At 42.4% G+C, this 22595-nt stretch overlaps 1 protein-coding gene across 1 annotated transcript in view; it reads right to left on the bottom strand.

Annotated features, from left to right (window-relative positions):
• The window catches only part of TMEM50B (transmembrane protein 50B), a 14465-nt gene extending 5443 nt beyond the window's left edge, over window positions 1-9022 (bottom strand). The window contains exons 1-4 of the mRNA XM_012734787.1: window positions 8867-9022; window positions 7144-7256; window positions 5323-5390; window positions 1853-2078 (exon numbers count right to left, since the gene is read on the bottom strand). Coding sequence (XP_012590241.1) covers window positions 1870-2078; window positions 5323-5390; window positions 7144-7256; window positions 8867-8965 — 489 coding nt within the window. The 5' untranslated portion in view covers window positions 8966-9022 and the 3' untranslated portion in view covers window positions 1853-1869. The remainder of the gene's footprint in view (window positions 1-1852; window positions 2079-5322; window positions 5391-7143; window positions 7257-8866) is intronic.
• Between the last annotated feature and the right edge of the window lie 13573 nt (window positions 9023-22595).

Here is a 22595-nt window from a genome sequence, read left to right on the forward strand (position 1 = left end):
GCCAACAACAGCCACTGCAGAAGTTCGATCCCCAGCCAGGGAGTGACCCACATGGCGCAACAGACCTCTCCTGTCACACCTGCTGCTCCCCTCAGAGTGTATTTCAGCAGATCTGCCTGTTCTGCTCTCCACTCTTGTCTCTAGTGAATCGTCTCTCTCTCTCACACACACACCCTGCACCTCTGGTCTACTGCTGGCTCTTGTATGCACAAGTAAATAAAATAAATCCTTAAAAAAGATTTATCTCTAGATACAACCAATGAATGTTATGACCTTTACAACTTAATATCTTCTTATACATCTTTCAGGAGTGACAATTCATCCCCATTTCCACAACAAAAACTAGAAAGTTTCACATGTAGCTTCCCAAAACTCTGCAGATTTCCAAGGAATTAAAAATAGCTGTTCACCCTTCTTAGCGTCAGGGATAGAATGAGCTTAAAATACACTCGCCCGGCCCTCCCTGGTGGCGCAGTGGGTTAAAGCACTGCCCTAAGAAGTTAAAGCCACTTCCGCATGAATTCTATCCCCGCCTGCCCCGGAGGTGACCACATGGCGTGGCAGACCTCTCCTGACCCGCCCACTGCTCCCCTCAGCAGTGTACTTCATCGATCTGCTTGTTCTGCTTCCCGCTCTATCTCTGGTGAATCCTCTCACCCTCCGCATCTCTGGCCTATACCCCAGTTCTGTACGAACAAATAAGTAAATCTTTAAAAAAAAAAAAATGCACTTCCCCAATGATTCCAGTGACAAGAGTGAGGCAAATCTCCAGACATTGGGTGACCAGGGCAGGAGGAAAAGAGCAATCGGAAACTGTTGCTAATGTGTAAAGGTTTCTTTGGCAAGTTGATAAAAATGTTCTAAAATTGGACCACAGTGATGGTAGCACAACTTTGTGAATCTACTAAAAAGGCAGAACCAAATACTTTAAATGGGTGTATTTAGAATATGCCAATTACAGGTCAACACAGCTGTTTTTAAAACAGCAATTTCCTTCAAATGAGTTTCACGCTAGACCTGTGTGCTCTATTTGTATTTGCAATTAGTTAAAATAACACATTTTAATCTACTTGGTGAGGGGTATTACTTAAACATTAGTCAACTACTTGCATGACATGTTTGCACCAAATGAAAGGGACAAATATTTGAAGATTTTTTACTAACAAAAGTTAGGAATTCCATCAGAAGCATTCAAAGGTTAATGTGGATCAGAGCAAGGAAATGTGTCCGTGAACCAGAGTGACTAAGAGATGCTGAGACAGAGGGGTGAGAGGACGAATAAGCTGTGCTATCTGAGTCTGCCTGCCATCTATGGGGTGAAGGAAGAGAGCCAAGAAACCAGGCTCCCGGCGCCTGCTGAGACTGGTCCTGGGTGGGACCCACGGGCCACACTGGCACTCCTCTGCACCACTCTTCCTGCAGAAAGCCACACAAACATCTTCAGTTTGCCCTTAAAACACTCCCTAAACTATGATGAAAAATGACAGGCTGACAGTGGCAAGAGAAGCTTTTGGTGAAAAAAAGATATCTGGGTCCACAACCTCTTAGAAGAAACCCTTAGGGCAAGGTGTGTTTTGGAATTCAAATTTAAGAATGGGAAACACAAATTTTAAGTACTACATAGCCCAAGAGCTGGGTCTGGACCAGAAGTCCATGAGCAAATGTATCACATTCCTGCAAGAAAATATTTGTACACCATGGGAATGGAGTAAAACCTACTCTGAGTCCCAGATCAGCTCAGGTTAGGGATCGCCACCAAACAGGTTGTGAAAGCTTGATTTTCATTCTGTGTATAAGGAGCTGTACACCTGACAGGTATCTCACTATTATCGCTATGACCAAGTAAATTCACCTCCAGTCTGGCTGTCTTCATGCAGTCACTTCTTCAAGATAACTGAGTAAACCAAATTTTACTTCAGATGGAGTTAACAGACTAAGCCAAATATGAGTCTCTCCTATAAAATAAAAGAGAAATAAATACTTACTCTGGGTAACATATGCACCAAAAAGAATCCACATGGAAGCAATAAGTGACCCAAACATCAACATGAAACCAATGAAGAGCCAAACACGAGCACCTGTGTGAGGAATAGGCTTTAGGAACATGGAATTGTAGAAACACTATTACCCACATGCCATACATCTCAAAGACAGGTACATATATGCTGCCTGATGATTAACTGAAGATTAAAAAGACAAAACTGAAATTTTAAAAACCCTTAAAATTAAATGGACTATAACCCACACTTGAAAGAGGATAAAGGGAGAGTTACCTTTCCAGTGGGCAGAGGACTATTAGCCTAAGCAAACTAAACAAGGAAAGTCTCGTAAGTGTCACCTGACTACATTCATCAAACCCTAACTAAAAAATTACCCCTTGGTGTGTACTGCAAAGTGTAACTGCTCTAGGAAAAACAGCAAATGTGTTTCAGAGAGCCATCAGCCTACACAAGTGAGAGACTACAAATGAGTAAGGCCCCCACATTAATGTCAGAATTACACCACTACTCAATATGGGCAAACAGTGGCCAACTCAGGACAGTCTTTTGTGGCCGAGGCAGCCAACCTGTACCATATGCCCCTGTGAGGTTCAAGCTTAGAAGCAGCTCTTCAACCCTCTACTGTGCAGAGTTCTGGAACTTACACAGCAAGATCTTAATAAGTAATCTGGAGGCCTGAGTAGGCTCAACACATTTTTTGGGAAAGCAGGTTAATTAACATCTGTACCAGACCTTGGACACAGGTACCTTGCAGCCCATGGTCCCACGGAAGAAAATTAAAGCTCCCCTGAAGCGAAAATCAAATCCATGCCAATTTTCATTATATAAAGCTAAATGTTTTCAATCACAGATACTCTGTTACTGAAGAGATTCATATATTTTAGACACCAGATATGAAGGAAGGTCTAAATCAAAGCACAGCATTGTTAGAAGAGCTGACATTTGAGATATATGGGTCTATTAATTATCTAAATTTTAGTATAAGAAGCAGATCTCCAGAAATACACCATGATGTTTAGTTGCCTGGAGAAGGAGAAAGACAAACCCAAACTATGTAGGTGAATAAAGGGGACTATCAAAAATCTCATTAAACAAGAAAAGTTTCCTTGAAAAATGAACAAACTTTTGTTTTGCAAAAAAAAAAAAAAATTCTAAACACATATTTGGGTTGACTACAAGGAAACTCATATGTCAAGGGACATATAAGAGCACCACCTTGTCCCGGATTTCAGGTAGATCTTTTCCTCCTGACTCCAGTTCCATTTCATACTTTACTATTCACTATTTCCATCAGAGTACACTTACTATTCTGAATATACTTTCTTGCAAACTCTTCTGGAGATTAAATGGGGGAAAATGACAAATAAGTCACATAAGGAGTGTGAAAGCTTAGTGTGGTGGTGTTTGCGCATGCCTGGAAGACAGTGTGCCCTTAACTCTCGAGGCATCAGACTTCTGAACTTGCACTACACACACCACACATAAACACAGACTGAAACATGAATTTTAACTGGGTAGAGAATAATCATGGAATAAAGCCTAAGACTCAGTGAGGGTATAAAATAATGGTTTTCAGAGCCATGCCCAATTCAATATATGATCCACTTTTCAGCTGAGTGACAATAAAATTTTCTATTAAGAACAGACAGTAGTGACATAAATCATGGCAGTATCTGTGGAAACATCTTTTGAACAAAAATGATCAAAGAAAGTATTATGTGCTCTATACACAGTATTTTCACTGGTTAGTACATGCTTTCTTTTCTCTCCTCTCCCCCATTCCTGACTTCACCTGCTGAGACTGGGGCACAGGACAGGTAAGTAGTGACCACGTGCATGTGCACAGGCTGACGTGAGCTCACCCGTCATCTGTCACTAGTTTTCATGGGTCCCAAATGAAGTGAAGTCATGAAAACTGTATCAGCATTTAAAGCATAAGGTAGGATAGAAAATTAATGTGACCCTCTGTAACTGTTTTATCTCATTCAGTCCTCCAGGTACCTCGGTGTTGTCATATACAGCAGGATTTCGTTCTTTTTTAATTCCACTTATATGATGTACCTATGCTAACCTGCACTCACAAAAACAGAAAGAGTAGAATGGGAGATGCCAGAGGTTGGAGGGTGGGAAAACAGGAGCTGCCATGCAAGGTTCTGAAGTCTAGTTCTACGAGATGAGTGAGCTCAGGAGAGCTGTTACACATCCATGCGCCTGTAGGCAACAATACAGTATTGTGCACTTGCACTTTAAAAACCTGTTGAGGCCCTCCTTGGTGATGCAGCGGGTTAATGCACAGCACTAAGAAGCTAAAGCCACTTCAGCATGAGTTCGATCCCCGCCTGCCCCGGAGGTGACCACATGGCGTGGCAGACCTCTCCTGACCGGCCTGCTGCTCCCCTCAGCAGTGTACTTCGTTGATCTGCCGGTTCCACTCCCCGCCCTATCTCTGGTGAATCCTCTCACCGCCCCTGCACCTCTGGCCTGTACTCCAGTTCTATACGAATAAATAAGTAAATCTTTTTTTAAAAAAAACTGTTGAGGCCCTCCCTGGTGGCGCAGCGGGTTAAAGCACTGCACTGAGAAGCTAAAAAGCCACTTCCGCATGAGTTCAATTCCCGCCTCCCCGGGAGGAGACCACATTGCGTGGCAGACCTCTCCTGGCCCGCCCGCTGCTCCCCTCAGCAGTGTACTTCGTTGATCTACCTGTTCTGCTCCCCACTCTGTCTCTGGTGAAGCCTCTCACCGCCCCTGAGCCTCTGGCCTGTACCCCAGTTCTATATGTACAAATAAATAAATCTTTAAAAAAAAAAAAAAAACTGTTGAAAGAGTTATGTGTATGTTCTCACCACAGTAAAACAATAAATTTAATTAAAAGATGTTTTTAAAAGCTAAACTCTTTTACAGCTCCTTTATTTGTTTAAAATGTTATGAAACTTACTATATGATTCCACTTATATAAAGTTCTACAAAAGGCAGAACTATAGAAATAGAAAGGACATCAGCATGGCCAGGATGTGGGGAGAAGGAGATACTAGGGAATTTTGCAAGGTAATGTAAATCTTTTATATCATAATTGTGGTGTTATTTACACAACAAATTGTACATTTTAAATAAAACTGGTCAATTTTTTTTACATAAATTATAATTGATCTAGGCAATAACACACACAATGATCAATATAGAAAAAAGCGTAACCTGCTTACAGATGTCAGTAACACTGAATCTTTTAACAAAAAATGTTGTTCATAGTCATTACCCATACCCAAATAAAGACTCACTGGAGCTTTGATTTTTACACAGTAACAGCACAAAGTGCCTTTACCTGTTCTTCCTAAACAGCCGCTCTCGTAGCTGTCACCTCTCACCTGAGCATTGGACACAGCATTTATCCTAAAACAAACCAAGATCACCTAGTCAGCTTTCACACTGCTAAAACAACCGCAGATCACATACATATCACTTAGAAAGGGATTATTATTTCTTAACAAAAAGATCTGAATAAACATACCTTTTAACTTAACAAATAGCCTACTGGATAAAAATGTACATCTTGTTTCCCTAAATTATATTCAGAAAACTTCCATAATTTAAAGAAATTACTATCATGTATCTCTAAAGATTATGAAAAGGTGCCAATTTTCTGATACCTTTACCTAATTTACATTTATGCATGAACTCCTCAATGTCAGTTAAGGTTTTCATTATAATCAAGAGCCTAAAAGTGTTTCCTTATGTTAAAAGTCAAGGGATTCTCTCTAAATCATTTCCCAAACTCCAAAAAAAATGTCTGTCTAGGGTAGCAGCCCACTTTATTTAGCTTCTTTCCATTTTTGTTGCAGCAAGGTATATTTGTAGCAGAACTGCCTTTCCTTAGCATCAGTGGATATGACTATTCCATCTACACTTTAAACCTTTTTTTAAATTTCTGACAGATAAGGAAATTATGTAATTTTAATGTTTACTTTTTTCATTATTAAAAGACAACCAGGCCCTCCCTGATGGTGCGAGGGGTTAAGTCTCGTCACTATGAAGCTATTCTCAGCACTGCAGCATGAGTTCAATTCCCGATCAGGGAGCTGACCCACATGGCACAGCAGATCTCTCCTGTTTCACTTGCTGCTCCCCTCAGCAGTATATGTCAGAAGACCCACCTATTCTGCTCCCTACTCTGTCTCTGGTGAATTTTCTCACACCTCTGGCCCCTCTGGCCTGCACCCCAGCTCTTGTATACATAAATAAATCTTAAAAATAAAATAAAGGCGCAGCGGGTTAAAGCACAGCATTAAGAAGTTAAAGCTATTTCCGCATGAGTTCGATCCCCGCCTGCCCTGGAGGTGACCACATGGCGTGGCAGACCTCTCCTGACCTGCCCGTGGCTCCCCTCAGCAGTGTACTTCGTCGATCTGCCTGTTCTGCTCCTCACTCTGTCTCTGGTGAATCCTCTCACCCACCACATCTCTGGCCTGTACCCCAGTTCTGTATGAATAAATAAATAAATCTTTAAAAAAAAATTTATAAAAAATAAATAAATAAAATAAAAAGTCTTGTAAGAAGTGAGATATCAGATAAATCTGAAAATGATTTAACAAAGAAAAAAGCCATTCTTAGTTGAGGCCAATCCTCCCCTCTGCCCAAACATGGCCAAGCAACACTTTAAAAAAACAAACAAAAACACTCTGTAGCTTTTTATTTAATTAAAGGTGATTCACTACTAACAAATCTAGAAATATATTACATTAGTCTAAGATGCCACTGATTCTTAAGATGTACCATTAGTTTTTATACTACAAAAAGAAAACCTGTCATCAATTATAAGATAACCCTGACTATAAAAAACACCCTGATATTCAGGAATATTAATATAAAAAACAATCTTGGGACTGATAAAATATAGTAATTAAACAATTTAACAAAGATAAGAAAGATCACATGATAATCTAAAAAATACTAAATAAGTTAAAAGGAATTGACTAAATTCAATACTCATTCATGCTGCATCTTAATAAAGAAAGGATATATATATATATCTCACATTAAAGAAACCATCAATTAAATTAAGAAGTTATTCCAGACAGCATTAAATTTCAAGGAAAATGTATTTTTAGAAAAATGATCTTGAATAGCAAATTACCTCGATACTTACATGAAGAAAGCCAACGTGGAAAACACACCGCACGTGTGGAAGGCGTGGTTCAGCTGCTCTGGCTTAGGGTAGACCACAGCTGCATCAATCATTATCCACCAGCCTGTGAAAAACTTGAGAGAGCGCAGGCCATTAAAGCGCCACTAATACTCTGTCACCCACTCTTTAACAGGCCTTCTTCCTAAAGACCATTAATAAAACAAAATAATCCCTCTTTGAGCTCTAGATGTTGAAATATAATAGGAAGCCCTTGTTTATTCTTTACTGCCTTTCAGACACACATGACTGATCAAGACCATGAAAGAGTCTGACGTTCTGCTCTCAATGCCTGATAAAAAAATGACCATGAGAATGAAATGCCTGCTTCTTTAATCCACCTAATTCTATGTATCCAAAGCTCTCTTAAAGAACCTCCAACTAACAAACTACCCGATTACCTAATAATCTCTCATCTGTCTAGAGAATGTTTTATTTATCCAAGCACTGCTGCTTCCAAAACCGAGCTGCAAGCTTACCAAGAGGCTGCCATCATGTCTCCAAAACTATTTAAGCTGCGATAGTCTATAAACTATGTAATCTGAATACTGTAAAAATCGCTGAACACGAGTTTGCAAAATGCAATGTTTTTACCTAAACTAATCTCAATAGCTTTTTATTTAAAAAAAAAAATTATGTATTTAATCATACAGAACTGGGCACAGGCCAGAGGTGCAGGAGGCGGTGAGAGGATTTGCCGGAGACAGAGTGGGGAGCAGAACAGGTGGACTGACAAAGCACACTGCTGAGGGGAGCAGCAGGCGGGTCAGGAGAGGTCTCCCATGCCATGTGGATCACCTCCAGGGCAGGCGGGGATCGAACTCATGCTGAAATGGCTTCAGCTTCTTAGTGCTGCGTTTTAACCCGCTGCGCCACTAGAGGGAGCCCAAGCTCAATAGCTTTAACGTAGACAAAGTGATAAGAAATTTTATAAACAAGTGCATGTGAAATGACTATTAAGGAGAATAAAAAACAGAAATATCTAAAAGAACTCTGCATGCATATTGCATCGCAAGTCTCTCCAGTTCCTACTCTGCTTTATTTTTTTTCTATCAGCAACATATAAAACTGTATGTTGCAAGAGATGAATGTTTAAAGTGTAACAGATATTGAAATCTGCATCAAAGAAACAGTGGGGAAGAGCAGTTGACAGAACACTAAAGCTGGGAACAATACTGTATCATAACCTGGAACTAGAGGAATGATATTAAGTTTAACTAATTTACAGTCAAATGAAGCCAAATAACTTTATTTAGTACTGGTATGTGGAATGCTGATATTTATATAAAACAGTGGAGAGGGCCCTCCCTGGTGGCACAACGGGTTAAAGTGGTTAAAGCACAGCACTATGAAGCTACAGCAGCCACTGTAGCATGAGTTCGATCCCCTGCCAGGGAGCTGGCCCACATGGCACAGCAGACCTCTCCTGTCTCCCCCACTGCTCCCCTCAGCAGTGTATTCCAGTCCATCTGCCTGTTCTGCTCCCCACTCTGTCTCTCATGGATCCTCTCACCTCCCCATACCGATGGCCTATACCCCAGCTCCGTATGCATAAATAAGTAAAATCTTTTAAAACAAAACAACAGTGACAAATAGTCCAAGGATATTCCCAGTCTAAAGGAACCAACATTAATTTTCAGGGCAAAAAATGAGGCATAAAGACCACCAACCAGACCCTTCCACTTACCAATATACCTGCTACCACAGAAGCCACGGCGTTTCTCCTCTCACTCCAGTCAATACATTCACATTCTGGCCAACGGAAATTATCCAGGAAGCCTGCCATTTTCACCCCTTAAGTGTGGGGGGGGGTTCATTAAATACTCTTTAAAAAAAAAAAGGACAAAAAAATAATCTCGGGAATTGCTTTTAAGAAGAAGTACACCTTACTCCTTTCTTAAGGCATTAAGCACAAATTTAGTGAAGGTCCTATTCTACCACATTTAAGAAGAAAAATGAATACTTGATGAATCCCTCTTGAGATGAACTGAAGGCTATGCTAGTGACCTTCCTGGTGCACAAGGGGTTAAGTCTCAGCACTATGAAGCTATCAGCAGTCACTGCAGCATGAGTTCAATCCCCTGCCCAGGAGCTGACTCACACGGCTGGCAGAACTCTCCTGCCTCCCCCACTGCTCCCCTCAGCAGTGTACTTTGTCTGTCTGCCTGTTCTGCTCCCCACTCTGTCTCTGGTGAATCCTCTCAAACCCCACAACTCTGGCCTATGCCCCAAGTCCTGTGTGCATAAATAAAATAAACCTTAAAAAAAAAAAAGACTATGCTAAACACAAGGCACAAGGGAGAGCTCACTATTTACTAAATGAGTACAGTGGTTTTAAACATGTCTGCAAATTCTTTGGTGCTTCTCCTATTGAAAGGCTCTGGCCCATGTCCCTCCCTTTGAGCTTAGGCCAACAATACAGACTGGAAGACCAGTAAAATAGGCAAAGTGATGCTGTGTAACCTGTGCCATGCAATTTCTGAAACTAGATCAAGAAAGGCAATGCAGCTTCATAGCAGGTTCTCCGCACACCGATGCTGAATTCCTGATACTATGTAAGAAACCAAGGCCACACTGCTATGAGGAGACCACAGCCCACAGCCCTGGGGAGGTCGCGGCCAACAGTGAGCATCAACTGCCAGATATGGAGGCTGGCACTTCTGGGTGACTGCTGTTGAAGAGAGGATTTAAAATGCAGTCCAGGACCCTCCCTGGTGGCGCAATGGGTTAAAGCACAGCACTATGAGGCGATCTGCAGCCACTGCAGCATGAGTTCCATTCCAGGCCAGGGAGGTGACCCACATGGCATGAGACCTCTTCTGACCTGCTGCTCCCCTCAGCAGTGTATTTCAGTCAATCTGCCTATTCTGCTCCCCACTCTGTCTCTAGTGAACTCTATCACACCTATACGTCTGGCCTGTCCCCCAGTTCTTGTATGAGTAAGTAATTTTTTTTTTAATGTGGCCCCCGCCCTCTCTGGTGGTTCAACAGGTTAAAGCAGAGCATAAGAAGCTAAAACCCTGGAGGTGATCCACATGGCGCAGCAGACCTCTCCTCACCCGCCTGCTGCTCCCCTCAGCAGTATACTTCATCCATCTGCCTGTTCTGCTCCCCACTCTGCCTTGGGTGAAGCCTCTCACTGCCCCCGTTGACCTGTACCCCAGTTCTGTATGCATAAATAATAAATCTTAAAAAAAAAAAAGCGGTCCATCCACACAATGGAATACAAATTCAGCAGTAAAAATGAAGAGTACTGGTACATGTTGCAACATGAAAAACAACAAAAACATTATGCTAACTAAAAGACAAAAGGCCACATATCATATGATTTCATTTATATAACGTGTCCAGAAGAGGCGGATTCTATACACAGAAAATAAGTCATTGCGTTGGGGGGGGACAAGGGGGTGAGTGACAGCTACTGGGCACAAGCTCTAAAGCTGACATGTGGCAATGACTGTGATAACTCTACAAATGGACTAAAAATCACTGAGGTGCAACATTTAGAACAGGTAATGTTATTCTATGTACATTTTAATCTTAATAAAGAGTTTTTTTTTAGGATAAAATTAAAATACTTTCAGGTAAACAAAAATAAAAATAATTTAGCACCAAATCTGGACCCACAAAAGTATTAAAGAAAATACTTCAGAATGAAGGCAAGGCCACCAGTGAGGAAAGAAAAGCACCAGAAATGATCACTGTATGGGCAAATGTTTTAAAACTTCCCTCTTTTCTTTCCTTATTTAAAAAGCAATGATTTCAGGCAAACATTATAATACTATGTAGGATATCCACAAAGATGAATTCTTTCTCAATACTTTGCTAGCTACATTTTCAAACACTGTGCATAAATATAGTTTTAGGTGTATTTCATACCACTCGTAATGGGTTAAATTATTTATCTAGAAAAAAAAAGTTCAATAAATATACCACAAAAGGTCCAAACACTGGAAAAACAGATTAGGAGATACTATTTACAAAGGATTTATATCTCCAGTGTGTGACTAACTCAGATATTAGTAATACTAAAATAACACAATTTTTATTGTGCAAAAGACAAATGAGAAATGGGCAAAAAACTATAACCAATGGCCAAAAGAGCATTCACCATCATTACTCATGAGGAAAATAGGTAAAATTAAAAACACTGACAATGTTAGATACTGGTGAGCTTGTAGAACAGTATCTGGGCTAGAACTTTCACACATTCCTGGTGACATTTCACTACATATTATAATAAATGTAAAAATAAAACTCCTCAATATTCCAGCAACTATGTTTCTGATGTTTCTGACATATATGTGTATTTGACCGTGTGTAACTTTTATACACAAAACATTAAGATTTTATCATTCAAATATGCTTCAGTTGTACTAAGTCTTACATGTTTGCATTATAGGCACATTTCATCAAGCTATTCCTCAAACATGGCAATGAGGAGCTATTACAGGTTAAATATTAACTGGTTAAAATACAGGAAGGTCACCATGAATTTAAGACAATGTCTAAAGGTTAAAACAAAGTCTTATTTCCTATTGTAAAATTCCTCATATTGTAAAATTTCCTCATAAAAAAATTTCCTCAACCTGTTAGAAACAGTTCTAAAAGAAAATACATAGCTATTTCCATACCAATTAATGAAATGTAATAGACTCCCCCTTCTTAGGGCTTATATTTGAGGTCTGGAGATGAGGTGGGGCAAAGAAGTTTCAACTAAATCTATACAATAACTGCACACACAAATGCAGTCACACAAACAACTGCTATGTGGAAATGCACAGGATGTTAGCGATCTGTTTAGAATAGGGGGAAAGCCTCTCTGAAGAAGTAATATTTGCTAAAGTTCAAGAACATATTGATGTTTAAAAGCTGAGTAGAGTTGATTAGACTAAGGAGAAGCAAAAAATGTTGATCAGGGCCCTCCCTGGTGGCACAGCTGGTTCAAGCACAGCACTAAGAAGCTAAAGCCACTTTGCATGAATTCAATCCCAGCCGGCCCTGGAGGTGACCCACATAGGCAGCAGCCCTCTCCTGACCTGCCCGCTGCTCCCTTCGACAGTGTACTTCGTCCATCTACCAGTTCTGCTCCCATCTCTGTCTCTGGTGAATCCTCTCACTGCCCCTGCACCTCTGGCCTGTACCCCAGTTTTGTACGTACAAATAAATAAATCTTAAAAAAAAAAGAGGTAGATCAGGGAGCTGGCAATTATAGGCATTAGAGTTCATCTGTCCCTTTGGTACCAACAAGGAAGCAGCAGCTAGTCCAAGAAAATAAGCATATAGTAAGTTAGTGGGGCAAATGCCTTGGGACAAGCCTGAAGTGGACAGATAAGGACAGGTCACAATGGGGATTAATGTGGACCTCATTAAGGATTTGGAGTTACACTGAGCTATAATGGAAAAGCAGAGTGAAGAACTCTGACGTGAAGAGACAGGCACCAAGAGCCTAGTCACTATGTTAACATCTAGGAGCGGAAAGGGCTGGTCTAACACAAGAAATATCACTGACTTTTACATGGATTTTGTTATTGATAGTTATAAAAAGATAAGCGTTTTTTATTATTACAGTCTTGACTACATGGAAGCTGACAATACTAACACTGACTCCCTGGCTTAAACTTTAAACAAGTGCACAATATTTAATTTAAGATAATAGGCCCTTGGAAACATCATAAAGGCAAAGACTACTTAGAGAAAATCTAAATATTCAATAAGAGTAAACGCTTATGTAGTTTACTTACACAGACATTAAAAATTATTTCTGAAAACCATTTAATGGCATGAATAACTGGCAATGACTACTATTAAGTGAAAAAAATCAAGCTAGTAAACTATTGTAGCACTGTTCATGTAACAGTGGTCTGAGTAAAGGTTTCCACAAACATCAAAATCCTGAATTAGGGCTTCCCTGGCGGTACAGGGGTTAACTATCAAGCTATTGCTAGCCACTGCAGTATGGGTCAGAACCGTCTGTCCACCACCTCTGTCTCTTGTGAATCCACTCAAACCCCCAACACCTTTGGCCTGTACCCCAATTCTTGTATGCATAGATACATTTAAAAATCTTTGTTAAGGCCCTCCCTGGTGGCGCAGCGGGTTAAAGCATAGCACCAAGAAGCTAAAGTCACTTCAGCATGAGTTTGATCCCCAAGCCTAGAGGTGACCACATGGTGTGGCAGACCTTTCCTGACCCGCCCACTGCTCCCCTGAGCAGTGTACTTCGTCAGTCAGTCGGCCTGTTCTGCTCCCAATTCTGTCTCTGGTGAATTATCTCACAGCTCCTGCACCTCTGGTTATAGCCCAGTTCTGTATGAGTAAATAAATAAATCTTAAAAAATAATCTTTTTTAAAAATCCTGAATTTCCATTTCCAAGTTGAAAGGCTTTCCTTCAGTCAAATGTCCAGACTCTGTTCATCCATCTCATGATTGGCTGTTAAATGCTATGAGTGTTAGACACTCGTATATAAAATCAGTGTAAAGAACAGTCTCCTTAGGGTCAGTGTCAGAAGGGAGACTATTTGCATTACAACATAGGATACAAAAGTGCACAACAGAAATATGGGGGCGGGGGTGGTTTACAGCTGTAGGACACAGCTTGAGAGATGAGGCCAGTTTGAAAGAAGAGAAACAAATTTAGTTAGATTTTAAAGCATGAACTGGAGTTTGACAGATGAAAATGTAGGGCTAAAATACGTAAAATTAAATAGGCTCAAGAGGGAACAGGGTAGAATTTAAGGTAGTTCAAAGAATGGAGGTGATTAACCTATGTGGGAAAGAACATGAAGGATTTTCAACCCACTCAAGTCTGAACTCCACCCTCTAAGTCAGAGACTGGCAACATTTCTCTGTGAAGGATCAAACAGTGCACTGTAAGTTTTACAGGCAAAGTGGTCTTTGACACCCTCTCAACTCTGCCACCACAGACAAAGGCATCCACAGGCATTATGTTAAGGAAGGAGCACGGCTGAGTTAGTTCCAATAAGACATAATTTACAAAACTGGCAGCAGGTCAGAGTCCACCCACAGGTCAGAGCTTTCGGACCCCTGCTCTCAGCAACAACAAACCACCAGGGCCTGCAGGGATCAGTTCTGAGATTCAGAAAGAAAATGCTGGTGGCAACAAAGTGGAGGGGAGCTATAGAGAAATGTTCAAGATACCTGCCCTCACTGTAGACAGCAAGAGAATAAGGAAACAAGCTGAGGCAATACTGGGAGAGCTGAAGGAGTTTTTCTTTGCAAATTAAACTGGCAGGAGCACAGGAGGAAGAAGGCCCTTAGTGGACGACCATGGGTGCTTTGCTGGTGTGTGTGGTGTGGGAACGCACCTGAAAGGCAGATCCTATACCTCTAAATCATATACAGTGCTGTAAACTGTTACCTACGTTAATTAAAAAAAAAAAAAAAAAACTTGTAAATAAGTAAATATCCAAGCAGTATTAGCAGTAGGCTGGAGGAATGAGAATGATTGTCACATTACCCAAACAGGGAAGGGGGTTGGAAATGAGCTTGCGAGACACAATCTGTGGTATGACTGAAGGTCACTTGGGGAGACGGAAGTATGACAGTCCATCAGAAACCACTGAAAGAGTGGTCTCTTGGGAATTAGAGGTTCTCAGCAATTAACTAGCAAATGAAGTCAGGAGGAAGCTAAGGTATCTCAGCGAGTGAGCAGGGAGGGCTGGGAATGACCGTGCGCCCACTCTGACTCACAGCCCTGTTCCTGTCCTACTCAGCGCCTGCGCCCCACCGCAGGCCGAGGGCCCCACAGCAGGGGATGGCATCTAATCAGCTCCTCCAGAGCTTGTACTGAGTATTTACAGAACATCTCTGAGGATGTGAATAAATCTTGGTCCTCATCATCAGAGAATTCAAAAAACTAGCAGCAAAATCAATGAATATTTGTTAAATAAATTATGATCTGTATCATTTAAAACTCTTACCAAAAAATCAAGAAATTAAAATGCAAGTCTTACTCATCCAAGATACTAGGTGTACAGAACTACACAAAACAATGAAACAAAAGCAAAATCTGCATCTTCCCCCACCATCACCACAGCTAATGCTGCACACTATCCCTATTAATTAGACTGATTAGGCGCCCTGCAGAAAGCTCGTCTGACCTCAGGAAAACTCTTTACATAGACAATTCCATTATCCCTCACACCCCGAGGACGTTACTTTTACCTCAAGCACTGAAAAGACTTGAAGAATAATTTGCCCAAGTTCAGACAGCGAGGAAAGTCAAGCTTTTCACCAAAGTTCAGAGCTGATTCCAAAATCTGTGCTCATGGTCATTACAGCGTGTCACTGCTCAAATCAGACAGTTTCACATCATCTCTCATTTCAGGTTGCCTGGGGAGACTCCCACCATACTGCTGACTGCTGAAAGCAAGAACAACTCCAAGGGAAGCCACCCAGCTCAGAGGGGTGTTGTGATCCAGTGAAAGGAGAAGCAAACAGGGCCATAAGGTCCTCGATGACCATGGCCATGACTGCTGGCTGGATTCTCAGAGAGGGGCTTGGACAACACTGTTCTCCCCTTGGGCTTCCACAAGTCTGGTTTCTAGATATTCACAGTATGAATATTTTATAGACTTTAAAATCCAACAGCATAAATTATTCAGAGCCAAGTACTTTCGAAAGGACATTTTATATACTAACCCCAGGGACTGTTCTTGTGCCTTCTAATTTGTAAATCACACAGAATAAGAAAAGTTGGTGAGTATCATCCATTTTGGTAGAAGATTTAAATCTAAAATGAAAGTAAAGGATAGGACGCATTGCTTTCTAAAGAGACTTTAATCTTACAACTATATGATTTCCACAGTAAAATTCCTGTTAACTTTTAATTAAAACAAGGATTATTTGGCACATTCACCAGCTTCTACTTTTCTTTATGGCTCGTTTGCAGATTTAAATATTCAGTCTCAGACCCACATCCAATTCCCGGCATGACATCCCCTGGTTGACTCAGAGTCACCTCAAAATCAACAACTCTGAATCCAAACCAGATTGGCAGAGTCCCTAAGATAGGGAGTATGTATCCAGTGATATGAGCCCATCAAGATATGAGTCCCATGTATCCAGTGATAGGAGCCCGTCAAGCCAGTGTTGACTTGCCACTTCTTACCTCACACATCCATCCCATCGCCTAATTATGCCTCCTAAATAGCTCTTTCATCCAACTTCTCCATAGACTGGAGCCACTCATGTTACAAAGCTTCCACTGAAACCAGCCAAACCCACTCCTGCACCCATAGAATGATTAGAAAAGAGAAATACAAATCTTTCTCCTCCTTTAAACCTTTGCCTTCCCATTTTTTTTTCTTTAAAGACTTATTTATGCTTATAGAAGTGGGGTATAGGCCAGAGGTGCAGAGACGGTGAAAGGATTCACCAGAGACAGAGTGGGGAGCAGAACAGGTAGATGAACAAAGTACACTGCTGAGGGGAGCAGTAGGGAGAAACAGGAGAGGTCTGCTGTACCCTGTGGGTCACTCCCTGGCCAACAATGGCTGCTAACAGCATGACAGTGCTGAGACTTAACCCCCTTGTGCCACCAGGGAGGCCCACATCCTGAATTCTGTACTAGATGGCATTAAGCTAAGTCATTTAAAAAAAAATTAATTTTAAAGATAAAGCTCAAATTCTACAGAACAGCAGAGGTCTTATTTGCCCCACAGGACCTGCCCTTCCTCCTGCACCGCTTTCTCCACTCTCTCCTCCAGTCACTGTGCTTTCTCTTTTAGTGCCCCGCACTTGCTAAGTGACCCCACCCAAACCCACAGACCCTGTCTGACACCTTTCCATAACCTCAGGAGCTAACTAGGGAGCCCTCCCTGACAATAAAAGCATGAAGCTGAGTTCTCAACATTTCTAAATGGCTCAAAGCAAGTGAAAACTTGAAGCCCCAAGACCACCTGTCAGAATTAGCCTTCACAGGGCGGCTACAAGTTTGGGCTCTGGAGTCAGCACTGGCTAAACAGCCCCTAGTTCAACTGTTCCTGCCCCTGCCTCTTGCCAACTGGGCCTACCTAACCAGGTTCCTCCCTCTCCCCATGGGGTGGCTTCAATGCACCAGGCACCATTTGTGCTCGAAACTCCCTAGGCTATTAGTTCCTGGTGTGTGTAAAATGGGGGGACAACATCCCATCCCTCAGAAGGTGAGAACAGCATTTTCTAGCATGTGACACTCAACACTGTCAACCACCACCTACCAAAAGACCTAACCTACCTATGACAGCTCTGGAGGGGGCACTGCACACCTGGCAGCACTGTTACTACTCTTTGTGAGAAAAACAATTCATTCTGGGTGAACACAGCAAACACACATTTCATTTTAGTTCCTCCTGAAACTTCACTAAAACTAAGGGAGTTGTTTTTGTTTTCAAATGGCCCTCCCTGCGGCCTAAGAGCCTAAAGCACAGCACTGTGAAGCTGTCCACAGCTATTACAGCACCAGTTCGATTCCCAGCCAGGGAGTGGTCCACAGGGTGCAGCGGACCTCTTGTTTCCCAGCTGCTCCCCACAGCAGTGGATTTCGGTCAACCCACCTGTTCTGCCCCCACTCTGTCTCTGGTGAAGCCTCTCGGCCCTCCCCACACCTCTGGCCCAGTTCTTGCACACATAAATAAAGAAGTCTTTCCCAAAAAGCTCCTGACAGGGAAAATAGGAGACAACAGCAATATTTTGGAAGCTGGAAGCAAATGGACAATGTAACTGGCTGGGCACCTAAGAAAGTCCCCAGTACAGAAAACACCCAGGCTGGCAGCAGGTAAGGTGCGCCACGGCCAGCGGGAAAGTCAGAAGCCCAGAGTCTGCCTCTTTCTCCTCAGGGCCCTGGTGACTACTCCCCCTATATCCTGGTAGAAGGCGGATGGCTGTCCCTGTTTCCTGTGGTTTGGAATGGGAAACACAACTCAACGATGTGGGTGTTGTACTGAAACGATGTGGCTGTTGGACTGGAGTGACTGTACACTGAATGAGGAAGCTGTCAGATCTTTCCCTCCCAAAGGAACTGGAAAACTATGCAGAGAAATAAAATTCAGAATCATTATAAACTCGGAGATATGAAAACATACTGCATCTATTAAACAAGAACAGGATGTTATTATGAGAAACAATCAGACCAAAAATAACCTTTGGAAATTAAAAATGTGGTCATAGACATTCTTTTTTAAACCCAAATAGGAAGATTGGGGGAAAAGAACTTAAAGACATCTAGCAAGTAGAAAGATAGAAAATAGGAAAGAAAACCTTTAAGAGGTTCACATCTAAATAACAGGAATTTCAGAAGAGAGACTACAAAGAAAATAGAGGGAGAAAATAACAAAATAGCTCGACTGCTTCCCCAGAAAAATAATTATTTTATTTCCAAACTTAAAGGCCTCATCAAACATCAACCTGATATGTAAAGAGAGGCCCACTCTATAGACACATCACTTTATATTCAAAAATGCTAAGCTTAAGGTGTAGAGTCTGTTAACTTGCAAAGAGGGAAAAAACAGGTTAATACACAAAAGATCAGATATCATAATAGCTTGCAAGTCTTCGAAGCAATCCTGGAAACAAGATAACAACTGTGGGGGTGGGGTGGTATCTCCCTGGAGGCCTAGGGGTTGAGTCTCAGCTCTATCAGTTTGGCCCTGAGTCCCACAGACAGTGCAGCAGACCTCTCCTGTCTCGCCCACTGCTCCCCTCAGCAGTACATTTCAGTGAATCCTCCTGTTCTGCTCCCCACTGTCTCTGGTGAATCCCTTCACACACCTCCCACCCTGTACCTCTGGTCCACACCCCAGATATTCTACTCAAGAAAAAAAAAAAAAAAGACAAGGGTGCAGTAATTTCCAAATTCTGAAGAAATTTTCAGCTAAAATTCTAATACATGGTAAAATATGTTCAGTATTGAGGGTAGAATCAAAACATATTCAGACAGACAAGGAAGATCTCCAAAAATGGCGACTTTCCTTGTCAAGAAGCTACTGGAGTTTGAAGAGCACCAGAGCGTGTAACTCAATAATAAAAAAAAAAGATTACAGGATACAGAAAAGATCCAACACTGGAGAACAAAAGGAGAAACCAGCTGTGCCCCAGAAAAGGCAGATAACCAGGCCAAACTGAAGCAAGGGATAGACATATCCCCGCTGCTATACCAGCTTTTTAACTCAACTGAATGCCCCACCAACCTGGCCCAGATTCCCAGCTACACGTGCTGGGCTCTGCGTGATCAAGATCATATGCCGGTGCAGTCCCTGCTCTCCCCAAAGCCCTGCAGCCTGCAACAGCTACCCCCTCTTCTCACTTCCCTCACAGAAGGGTGTGCTTTGACCTGACCCGGTAACAGCAGGCAAGACACCGTGAGCTAAGAAGCAGAAAACACACAGCAGCCCACTCACCCGGACCACTGTCCTATTACCTGGTCCACCCCAGAGTCCTGCAGATGCCCTGACTGTGGGGAACCCCACTGCCCAGGGCTTACTTATAACACTATCCAGAGTTCTGCACTAAAAAGGCCCTTGGGAAGAGTCAGGTATGCTGAAGCCGTTCTGTTCCCTCCTATATTCCTGGAAGCCTTCAATGGACAATGACCACACTGTCCTGTGTTCAGTCAGGCCTATATTTCCAACTAAGAGATAAAGTTTTTTTTTTAAGATTTATTTATTTTTATGCATACAGAACTGGGGTACAGGTCAAAGGTGCAGGGGCAGTAAGAGGATTCATCAGAGACAGAGTGGGGAGCAGAACAGGCAGATGGACAGGTACACAGCTGAGGGAGCAGCAGCCGGGTGAGGAGAGGTCTGCAGCGCCACTGCACTCCAGGACCGGAATCGAATTCGCACTGACAGCTGTGGCTGGCAGCAGGCTAGCTTGCAGTGCTGCGTCCTTACCCACTGCACCACCAGGGAGGGTCATAGGAGATAAAGCTTTAATGCCCAATTCAAAAAGTGTGTTTTAGTAAGCCTGTTTAGCCTATGTCTCTGCTCTTACCAGTTTACGTAATGATAAATTCAGTGTTAATAAAGAAACCATTGATGACCCTTTAAGGTTTGAATTTTAACTGCAGAAATAAGGTGGTGTGGCTTTGCAGCCTCCTGGGAAAGACTAATCGCAAAGGATTATGTTTTGTTGTCGTGTGGAGTATTAACCAACGAAGTCAATTTTATTGAGACATTCCTTTCCCTATGAACGACATAAATATCTATTCCTTAAATCCTCTCCAAAACCAGCTCTTTGTGGCATTCTCAGTAACAGTTCTCAATAAAACTTTGAAAAATGCTCACAATCTATTTGAGAAATTTGTTTCTTAAAACCATTCAAAAATTACTCAAAACCAAGTATATTGTTAGGAAGTGAAGCTCTGTAAGTTAATTTGTGTATACATGTGTAAATACACTTACATATACGTGTATTTACAGGTCAAGTTTACTTTAAAACACAAAAGGAAGCTTAACAAAGGCAAAAATCAGGATAAAGACCTCTGGAACAAAGATGCAAATATTTTGTTTCTTAATCTGGCAATGGGTATAATGATGATCCATTGTATTAATTTAAATGTACCTGGGACACATCTCAATGAGAGTTTAGAGTTTAGAATTCTTGTAGGATGTTTATGGGAGGATCAGAGGCTATTTCACAAAATATGCCTTCCTCCTTTTCTCTTCCTGAAGGCTTCTCTGTTCCTTAGAACCAAGTCAAATGTGTCGATGTCAACTCAGTGTTAAGTGGCACGATTAATAAATTCACCGTTATTTAACCTGGTCCTCAACATTTTCTCCATCAAGTCTCTAAAGGTAAAAAATTCTCTGAAATGCATTTAAATCAAACAGTCTTAAATTATAAAACAGTCTAAATTATAAAATCTTTTAAGTCATAAAAAAGGCTTCTGGCTCCCTTTCACATGAGGGCAGCCCAGAATGGCTCTCCCAAAGTGGGGTGGCCAGAAGAGCCAGTCTGCTGTCACCCAGGTAGCGACCAGAGAATACACCATCCAATTCACTTGGACACCCACATGGTGGGCATCAAGAAGCATGCCCTGCTGCATTTGGAAATACCAATAAAGAAAGTGGGCATGCGGAATGTCTGCACTGAGATTGGGTTCAACAAAGCTGTCGGGACCAGCAGAATAAGGAATGTCCCAAATGGTAGCTGTGTGCAGCTGTACAGAAAATCCCAAACAAGGATTTCTGGTGAAAGTATGTCGAAGCCCATACAATCACCTGTTGAAATGATCTACCTGAAACTTGCCCCCCACCCCCAAGCATGCCCAAAGCATTTTCAGGCAGCCAGGGTTTTTAATGTTTAAACCCTTGAAAGGACCAAAATTTCCATCAGCCAGAGAGGATAAACTATACTGAAGTACAGCCAAACAATGGCAAACTATGCAGCATTTTGTAATGAGGCAGAACCACAGGTACTGATGTGGAAATGTGCCCTGGGACTATCGTTAAGTCAGCTGTCCAAGAGTTCTGGGGTCATCTGCTCCTGGGGGGAGCAGAGGGTGTGAAGGAGGAAAAGTCAAGAAGCAAATAATTTTAACGTTTTACTTGATACACCTCTGTGCAGTTTTTATTTTTTATTCTGAAATGGCAAAAAAAAAAAAAGAACCGATTGTATTTCTGCTATCAATTATAAGGATGCAATAATAAGATGGCCTTCTTTACCCAGCACTCCAGAAGCGAGATCTGAAAGACCTGCCAGATCCCGCAGGAGAGGATGGGGGTGGGGAGGGCGTGTCTCCGGAAGGGGAAAACTCCATCCTCCCTTGGCTCTCAAAAAACCTGCTTTTCCGGCCACATCAATATTGAAGGTAACTTCGATTTTCACTAAGAACGAAGTCTCACAGCACTGTACTGGGCCACTTATTTAAGTATGTGTATTTTTTTTTTTTTAATGCGCGTCCCACATCCGAAACCAGAAGACTGGAAGTCAGGATTCGGGAAGTGAAAGGGGATTTAAAAGTGAAGGCAGGTGAGGCGACTGGGCGAGGAGGCGGGGAGACAGGAGCGTTTTCCAAAGTCCTGACACTGATTAGAATTCCCTCGAATCGGGGGCTTGCACACGCGCTCACACACACACACACGACACTAGCACCGAAGGGAGCGAGCACAGCCCCCCACGCCAGCCTGCTCAGAAAGGTCCCCCGTTTCCCTCGCAGATCAAGAAGCTTCCACGGCGGACCCGAGGTGCGGCGGGCTCCCCCCAACCCTCCAAGGGTGTCCCCAGCCTGGCTGCCGCGGCAGCTCTGCCCTCCACTGGCAGGGGTCGCGACACCTCGTGATTCATGCCCCAAACAACGCGGGTCCTCCGGCCCCTCCCACCTCTGCACCTGACCCTCGGGTGCCGGTCAGCCAGGTCCCCCCGAGCCTGACCACATCCCCAACCGGTCCCGACTCCAGACGGCCGACCCCGCCGG

Source organism: Condylura cristata, unplaced genomic scaffold (assembly GCF_000260355.1).
Source record: "Condylura cristata isolate star-nosed mole 26May11 unplaced genomic scaffold, ConCri1.0 scaffold00003, whole genome shotgun sequence".
In the NCBI taxonomy this organism is placed as follows: domain Eukaryota; kingdom Metazoa; phylum Chordata; class Mammalia; order Eulipotyphla; family Talpidae; genus Condylura; species Condylura cristata.